Below are 9,392 nucleotides of genomic sequence, written 5' to 3'. Positions count from 1 at the left end.
AGAGAGAGAGAGAAAGAGAGAATACCAAAATATTATCAAATTGGGCTCTAAATGCCTCTAGCAGAAATCAGCTTAGGAAGTCTCTTAATGACTGCATTTCCTGATAGAGAACCTGGGCAGAACAGTGTCCCCTTGGGCAAGGTGTTCAAGTATAAGAAGGACGAGTAACTCCAGGAAAGTAGTCATCAAATTGAGAATTAGAGACATTTACACACATCCAGCAGAAACTGACCGGGGAAATTGAGGGAGTCAGCTGTAGTTTCTACTTCTTTCCCTCTTAGGCATTTTCATAACACAGGATAGAGAGCAGTAGTCCTGTTGGGAATGATTTATCTCTAGCTAGTTTATAATAAAAAGGTAGTTTTACTCCTGGGCTGTTTTGTTCTCCCCTTCCCTGTGACAGAGTTAGGGCAGGAACCTTGGGTCATAGCCACTGTTTAGTGTGAGCCTGTTCAAGATACTTAGAACTTACAATGAATGTATGCATAAAAGGAGTGCGTTCCCTAATAAGACTAGAAATCATAGAATAATGGAAAACAACAGTGTGGTCTTTATTGGCTCATAGGAATGAAAAGGCCAGAAATGGCTCTAACTGCACACTGAGGGTGGCCCAGTTTGACAGTAAGATGCTACCAACAGTCCTTGAACTTTGTGATTAACTTCCTGTCATACAGGGAAGAGCACCTTTAACCTGGTTAACTTTCCTTAGAAGAGTCCAAGACCCTCAGAATCACTTAGACTTGGACTAGGTTCAGTAATAATGTCAGCCTCAAATCTGGTGGTCTTGGCCAGAGGTGACAGGCCATGTTCTATCATTAGAGACAAGAATGATGTTGGGTTTCTCTCTTGGTACATGAAACACTAATAGAAACATATCCAAAGTTGGTCGGTGGTAGTGCATGCCTTTAATCCCAGCACTCTGGAGGCAGAGGCGGGCAGATCTCTGTGAGTTCGAGGCCAGCCTGAGGTCTATAAGAGCTAGTTCTAGGACAGGCTCCAAAGCTACAGAGAAACCCTGTCTCATATATGTGTGTGTGTGTGTGTGTGTGTGTGTATACATATGTATGTATATACATATGTATATATACACATATATATACATATATATATCCAAATGGAATACCCCCTTTATTAAGAAGGCAAGCAACAAGAGTTCCCATTGTGTTAAAAGGACTCTTTTTCAATATTTCATTGTGGACAAGTGGAAACAAAATAAAGTACAGAATGTCATATTAAGCTACCATTTATTTAAAGAAAAGGAGAATGCATATAAATAAATATACATAGTCACAAAAATTTGTTGAAAAAGAAATGACTAATTTCGGTTTGGGAAGGGGAGAACTTTCCGCCAGCTTTCTTACATAAATTTTAATTTGTGAGCTGTATGTATGCTAACAGCTCCAAAGGTACTACCAAAGAAAGAAAAACACTATGTAAAAACTGGCACAGGAAAACAGCTGTAAAATAATGGGATACAGAATAGGAGAGAGAATTCAAGTTCACCCAAAGGGTGACCTCTGCATTTCCCCGCAGTTTTTCATTTCTAACAGGAGACTGTCACTCCAAGAGTGTATTACATTGTAATATTGACTTCGTATAACAACAAATACCTGAGAATTTTCTCAGGTTAACTTGGATCCCTTTCCCTGTGAACAAATCCATTTAAACTTTAGCTGAAAATTTCAGAGTAAAAACAGCTTCATGGCCTATGCCCAAAGAGATATATTAACCATTTCAATCATTGTAAAATCTTTATGAGGGAGATATTGTCCTCATTTTTATGAATATGAAATTAGAGATAAAGGATGCTAGTTTGAATCCACTCACTGTGGCTCCAGCTTTTTTTTCCCACAACTTTCCAAATACCAATTATAACTTGACTTCTACTTAAAGAGTACAGATTATTTGTTTCTTATGGAAAACCTGCATTTCTTACTCATGAATATTATTTCTTCTTTTAAAGAATGTGTGTGTGTGTGTGTGTGTGTGTGTGTGTGTGTGTGTGTGCATGCTCTGCTGTCTAGGTACTCACGTATAAAGGTATAATTTCCAGTGCCATGATTAATTTAACTCAGCAGCTAATTAGATGAAAATGTTAAAGGGTATGGTACAGTTCATGCTTACAAAGAACACTGAGGAACTGAAGACTAAAAATACACTGGAAACATGTTCAAAATCCACAGGGTTGTTAATTTTGCTATGATCATTTAAGAGGGAATTTTATCATATTCTAAATTCTATTTTAATTTCATTTTAGGATTTCATCAAAGGTCTTTCCATTTTGCTTCGGGGAACAGTACAAGAAAAACTCAACTGGGCATTTAATCTGTATGATATAAACAAAGACGGCTACATCACTAAAGAAGTAAGAGATGACACACCAATTTAAGTACCCTCTGAGATAGTTTTGATTAACTTTAGAGTATTAGACAATTTCAACGATTACTTTAAAAGTCACGTTTTACGAAATCAAAACTATTTTGTGATATGTTGGCAGAAATGGGATATATTCTAATAAAAATGTAATAGATAAACTCATTTGTAGTAAACCTCCAAAGAAAACATGAAATATATCAATTTTATATCCCCTTTTTTCTGTTGATAATATGGGGCAAAGTCAGAATCCTTGAGAGTGGCAGAGGCCTTCTCATATCAGGTAGACAATAGTTTGGGGGCCAAGGGTTCCAGAAAATCAACAGCTACCAAAGCTATACCACCCAATGGCTGTCAGGTATTTCCCTTGCTTGGGGGTGAATCAGGACAACGTTGTGCTCAAAAAAAAGAACTGGAGGTATGTTAATAATGTGGTATTCACAAATTAAAAAGGTTTGCTGATTTAAAACAACAGAAGATAAGGGATGAGGGAAGGTAGTCACCCTTTGTGTAGGATGCTAATAAGATTGAAAGAACGTTCTGCTGGAAGCCTGGGCATATTTAAGGGTCACAAGGCCTATATTTCTCTCTACATTGCTATCTTCCCCAGAGTGAAGGCTTGAACAAACAGTCCCATTTGAGATAAGGTACTCAGGACCAGCGACATGAACATGCTTTACGGGACACAGACTCCGTGTGACAGGGTACCACTGCATGGTTAGTCACCAAGGATACATGAAGAAAGATTAGGTATCATCAAAGAGTGCTAAATTTAAGACTTCATGAGTAGATGCACTTCTTCCAGATTTAGCATAGCATGAATATCCACTGCCTAGGTACCTCAAGAACATTAGGGAACCTAGAGGACATGAAGAATTTTAGCTCTTCGTACTTGAACCATTCTTTTGTTTACTGCAATGCTGAGAACTGAACACAGTGCTAATGTTCTATCCCTTTCTAGGTTTAATATAGCTCATCAACTTTGCATATATTTTACTTATATCTTACTATTTATCTATGTTAGAAACACCTTATAAAGTTTCATTTATTTTTTTGCAAACTGCTTTATCATGCAATACATTCTCTCAAAAGTAAATATGAATAGAACTGTATCATCTGCTGAATCTAAGATGGGCTTCATGTCAGATAATAAATCTAATATTTAAGAAACTAGATATTATTTTTGTCTTAGAAGATTAAAATGACATGGCAAAAAAAATAGATTTTACTTTAAAAGCTAATGAAATGTTAAGGTGCTTCCTAGTTAAAATATTTGAATTTGTGTGACTTCTTCAGTTAAAGCAAAATTAGGAAAAAGTGATAAAAATAGAAAAGTCTCCAGGGACTTTACTAATTACTTATAATCAGTACTTAGTTTAGTTTTAAATGCAAAATATTTCTAATAAGTAGAAATCAATAAATGTGTAATAATCCAGGAAAACAAAGTCTATGTATTAAACATTAAATCAGACTATTCCTTTCCCAACCAAGTGAGATACATGGGAATCTACTTAATTGCAAAACTGAAATCTCACAGTCGATTGTTACATTCAGATTCCACTGCTTTGGGGCTGTTGGCTTCTGGCAAACTAAAAGGCAGCTCAGCAAGAACGTAAGAAACAAGTGACCAGAACACAATCTCCTAATGCATCTGGATGCCCTTCTTCACTTGGTGTGCAGTCTCACACGAGTGCCTTTCCATTTCAGGAAATGCTGGACATAATGAAAGCAATATATGACATGATGGGGAAATGCACATATCCTGTCCTTAAGGAAGACGCGCCCCGACAGCATGTGGAGACATTTTTCCAGGTGGGGACGTGAGAGCGAGGGAAGGCGGGAGGGAAGACAGCTATGAACAGATTTCTAGATATTTCCAAAGCACCTTGACGAGAAAAAAAAAGGAAGAATGTTGATTCAAAGAGACAAAATGGGAAGGAAAATGTTTATTCACAGGGACAGAACAATAGGACACATAGTATCTTAATTTCATATTTTGGGCTTTTGAATTCATTGTTAAAGAAAATTGTAACTCCAGAAGAGTCACTTCATCCTGACTAAGTCATTCCCCTGTTTCATAACTGTTGTCATGCAGTTCCCACAATAACCTTAAAAATAAATTCTCAGTACTACTCTCCCATTTTATAGAAGGAAATATCAAGACTCTACATTTCCACAAACTGAATGAACTCTGTCTTATTTAGAAATCAGTTTAGATGATTCATGCTTCACATTGTGTGGAAAAGGATACAACCTATGATGATTTGACCCCGCCATTGTAGGAAGCCACTAGCTCCTCCTAGCATGGAATTGTCCCACATAACACAGTGTCCTACATTCTTATCCGTGTCAGTCAATTGGGTATGGGGAGAATATCAAAAGGCCATCCAATACAATGTTTTGTTCTTTTCTTTCTCAACAGAAGATGGACAAAAATAAAGATGGTGTTGTTACCATAGATGAGTTCATTGAAAGTTGCCAAAAAGTAAGTAAGGAAACACAAAAACTCTCCCTTTTGTTAGCATCAGCTACAGTGAGCACAGCCAATGGGAAGTAAGCAAAATAGAAATCAACTGTAGAAGCTGAGCACAGTAACAAGACAATCTTCTCACCTGGAAAATCTAACAGTTATGTGCTCCCTGGAAATCTAGACTTAGCTCACCTAGAGTGATTCAACTTCATGCATGGGGGGGATTTAATTAGATTGGTTTATACTAGTTTAAGAATGGCGGTCTCACACTGTAGAGACTGAGAATTTGTAGTTCTTCAGTTCACAAGGCTGCGTGTCCACATAGTCTCAATCTGGCACTGGAGTCCTAAAAGACTCCTGGAGAGCTGCTGACCTTCAGTCTCTGTGGAAACCCTGAAGAAGTTAATTTTAATACTGGCAAAGGGGTACAGTAAGAACAGGATCCATCAACTTGCCAGCAAGAGTGAAAGCAAGCAGGCAAAAAGCAAAGTTGTTTTCCATGTCCTGACGCCACCCAAATTTAGGGTGGGTCTGCCTGCTCCAAGTAATCTTGTCCAGAAAACCCATCACAGGACTGCCCAGCCGCTTGCTTTAGTAGATACCATGTGCTGTTAACAGCCAGCCTTAGCCATCACATTCACTGTTTGCATCCTGACATCATTTGAGAAACACCCTGGTCTCCTACCAAGTTAAGACATAAAATATCTAAAGGCATATTCGAGAAAGTATAAAATAAAGCCTTGTAGTTATTTGTATAGAATGAAGAAGAGATATATTGGCCAACACAAAGCAGCACAAGAAGGTCATAGGCCATACTTAAGGATGTACTTTCCATTATAAACCCTGCAGATGAACTCCTTCTCTTTCTCCCATATAGGATGAAAACATCATGCGCTCCATGCAGCTCTTTGAAAACGTGATCTAACGTGTCAGCACATCCTCCGCTGAAGAGGCCAATGTGAACTATTCTACACACTTACAAGTTGGAGCCACCACTTCTAGCATAGATTGCTCAGCTGTACACTGAAGCAGATTATGCAAACAGCTTTGTTTTAATATAAAACAACCCCCCCCAAGATTTAAGTTTTCCAGTTACCAATCTGCATCTTCTCTGTACCATCACTGGGGTCATGAAATGTGCTAACTCGTTTCATCCTCTGAGGCTATTCAAAAGGCACAGAATCTGGAACAGTTTTGATCCTTAGCCACGTGGTCCTGAGGCTTTCACAGGCCAGTGATTTTAAAACACAAGTGGGTTTTCCTACTCGTTTGTACGTATTCAGTCTTGGATTTTAAATGGTTTTCTAAAATAATTACATCGGCACTTAATTTCCAGAAAGCCAATGAACTTTCATTTAATTCGAATTATCTAACACTGAAAAATAAACAAAGATTATTGCAATTTAAAAAAGACCAAAAACACAGTCCCAATTTCTATGGCTTCTCCACCTGCTAATGTTAATGACATTAATGTATTTGGCATTTTTTAAGAACACCTAAAAACTTAGTTTATTGTCAGATGTTAGCATATACCTAACAAAATTATTTTAGTATATATTAATTTTTCCATATTAAGGCCAAGGCTCTATATAATCCATGTTACTTTGGACCTGTTTGATCTTATATGTAGACTGTTTTGTACTGTGTCATGAAGTAGAAATTTAAAGTGTCAAACAATCCAAGGATGTTTACAGATTTGCGAAGGGTCCAGATGTCTGTCCTCCACTACCTAGTAATGCTTCTTAGCAAGTAACCCAAACAGCAGCAAAGGGCAATTCTAGCCACCCCCAAACACCCTCATGATCATACAGCATGTTTATTATAAGCCATTCAAGGGACAGAGAATCCTTGACTGCCCCAAAGTCACCAGAAGTGAAGATCAAGTAAAATATTCTTTGAAAACACCAGTGATTCTATCATATTGGAAATTACACATAAAGCTGTATAGAAAATGAATACAGACATTGAACAGTTCATCTGAATTGCATTATGATTTAGCACATCATAGAGCTTAAAGGATTCAGATTCATTTCAGTGATCTTAAGCCAAACTGTAGAGCTGCCACAACAGTACTATAGAGACACATACCTTCCCTGTTTCATAGAAATATCACAAGTACCAAGAGGATACGGGAGGAGAAAATTGCGACTGTCTGCAACAATAAATCAGGTATCTATTCTGGTGTAGATAGGATGTTGAGAGTTGCCCTGCTAGCACCAGTGTAGGAATTAAGAGTAGTACAGTACATGTACACTGAAACCTGCCATCGCGTGTTTGTGTAAACTCAACGTGCACATTTTCTATCTCAAACGGAAAAATAAAAGCAAAATAAAGTGTTTATTACTCTATTGTGTCTGCTATAGGTCTTTATGTTCTAGCAAGTTCAACTACTGGATTCAAACTAGACTGCCACTCTCTTTGGGTAGTGCTGCCTGCAGAAAAAACCCAAAGCAAGACTGAGGTCAGGCAGCTGCTAGAGCAGGCATGGTCTGAGGATGTGACAAGGTACTATAGCTCTGAGGAAAGAGGACCCAGGATCAGGCAGCAAAGGCCCTGGTGGCAGGTGGGCAGGTCTGTATATGGTGACTCAGCAGTTGCTTGCTTTCGATCAACTGACAGCTGTGTAGCTATCTGAAACAAGAATTGCCAAGGGGTCAACCAGATGTCTGTAGGAGAGAAGTGGGGACAGTATCATCTATCCAGTGTTTAGAAGGCATGTGGCTGCTGCCACATAACACAGTGACTGCCTAGCCCCATGTTTTCCAATGTGTGGCCATGATTTTGATTTGGTTTGACTATCCAAGTTCCTGTAGCCTCTCTCCTGCCAGTTAGATTGAAAGTCTCACTCGCATTTTCTATTTCTCTTCCTCTACTCCTTCCTCTTGAAGAATCATCCAGAAGTTTCCAGCTCATGAGAAACTCTGGGCTGCATCCATAAATTATGTTTTCAAAAACAATGTAACTGAAACACAAATAAGTACTGGGGTATCACTGAATATATGTATGTTTAAAGATTTTAATTTCTGCATATCTGCACATGTACATCATCTGTATTTTCAGGCTACAAATGTAAAAGTAATATTCACTTAAAGTTTAGGTAGTTTTAACAGTTGTAATAAACAATATACTTGTAATAGAATTTTTACACTTAAAACAAGGTTTCTAAACTAGAATATTGAGGAAGGAAAAGATGCCCCCAAGCATTTCACATTATAAAATACACATTTGCACATCCTAGCTAATAGGGAAGTAACAAACGTTTACTTGCTATCTTAAATTGTTTCATTCTTGATAAATATAAAAACCAGGAAATGGCCAAAACCAACATATAAAATAAGTGCCCAGCAATAAAGTGATCGTTAGAAGGGCTATAAGTAAAAATATATTGGAAAATATGCACATAGATATGATCAATAAATTCACACAGATGACCAAGATGAGGAACTCTCACAGATCAACTTTTTCACGAGTATTTTAATTGCCTTCCACTAGCACCTGTGCTTTGTGTTGACACACAGCTTGCACAATGAGTCCTCTGGATTGGACATGGTCCTCCGAGCCTAGTTAGCCAACGAACGGTGCTGGGAGTCAGAGTAAAGCGAACTCAGGAGAGGGTCACTGCAGCCTCCAGCAGTGCCTGAGGAAGCAGCATGGCTTTATTCAACAGCAGATGGAGCAGTACGTGGGGATCTTGGATTTGATGACGATAAGACTTCCCTGACAACAGAAGAAAGCAATGTCATTAGAACACAGTTACCCTGCTAGGCACTATACAAGTGTTGCTTAAGAATCCAAGATTCAAACAAAGTAATACGAAGGGCACAACCAAAATTCCAGAATGAACAGAGAGCATTTTCCTGGGGGAAATAAAACAGATAACAACCTTCATGCACCCAAGAAGCAGTGCAGAGTCAGGGTAGTGTTTAAATGTATCTTCCCTGCACTACACTCACACACCAGGGTTAATTACTGCTGCACCCGATATCCTGATCACAGGGGGAAACCAGTAAAGTCTACCTGTGAGGCTCTGCTGGAGACCAAGTGAGTCCAGTGCTCGTGAGGACTTAGCAGAGAACTTGACACAGTTCTCACAACTCCAGAGAGAAATGAAGGGCAGGACATTTGCCTTACCCAAGACAGGTGAGCATGCTGTTGAAGACAAAACCAGATCCTACATTTGTAAATGTGTTCATCTTAAGACTGGCAATGATTCCTTATAAGAAAGTGTCTCTGGTGTAACAAATGTTACCATTTCCCCAGTAGGTAAGCCTTCACATGATTATAATCCATAACAGTCAAAGGAAAGAGCAAACTCCTATATGAAGCATTCTTGGCTTTTTAATGTGTTTAGATTTTATGTATTTCTATTTAAAGTGTATGGGTGTTTTGCCTGAATATATGTCCATGCACCACATGTATGGAGTGTATGAAGAGTCCAGAAGTGGGCTTTGGATCTTCTACCCTACTGAGCCACCATGTGTGTGCTGGGAATGACCTGGGTCCTCTGGAAGAGCAGGGAGTATTCTTAACCAACAGGTCATCTCTCCAG

At 38.6% G+C, this 9,392-nt stretch overlaps 2 protein-coding genes across 8 annotated transcripts in view; one reads left to right on the top strand and one right to left on the bottom strand.

Annotated features, from left to right (window-relative positions):
* Kcnip4 (potassium voltage-gated channel interacting protein 4) overlaps positions 1–7,188 on the top strand; it is a 1,047,644-nt gene extending 1,040,456 nt beyond the window's left edge. For all 5 annotated transcript variants that reach the window (XM_026788620.1, XM_026788619.1, XM_005366015.3 and 2 more), the window contains 4 exons: positions 2,258–2,365; positions 4,081–4,185; positions 4,796–4,858; positions 5,721–7,188. In XM_026788620.1, the coding sequence (XP_026644421.1) occupies positions 2,258–2,365; positions 4,081–4,185; positions 4,796–4,858; positions 5,721–5,768 (324 nt within the window). In that variant the 3' untranslated portion in view covers positions 5,769–7,188. The remainder of the gene's footprint in view (positions 1–2,257; positions 2,366–4,080; positions 4,186–4,795; positions 4,859–5,720) is intronic.
* Pacrgl (parkin coregulated like) overlaps positions 6,643–9,392 on the bottom strand; it is a 16,443-nt gene continuing 13,693 nt past the window's right edge. For all 3 annotated transcript variants that reach the window (XM_005366011.2, XM_013353294.2, XM_013353295.2), the window contains exon 9: positions 6,643–8,560. In XM_005366011.2, the coding sequence (XP_005366068.1) occupies positions 8,504–8,560 (57 nt within the window). In that variant the 3' untranslated portion in view covers positions 6,643–8,503. The remainder of the gene's footprint in view (positions 8,561–9,392) is intronic.

Source organism: Microtus ochrogaster, unplaced genomic scaffold (assembly GCF_000317375.1).
Source record: "Microtus ochrogaster isolate Prairie Vole_2 unplaced genomic scaffold, MicOch1.0 UNK5, whole genome shotgun sequence".
NCBI lineage: Eukaryota > Metazoa > Chordata > Mammalia > Rodentia > Cricetidae > Microtus > Microtus ochrogaster.
This window is presented reverse-complemented; position numbering and strand designations above follow the sequence as displayed.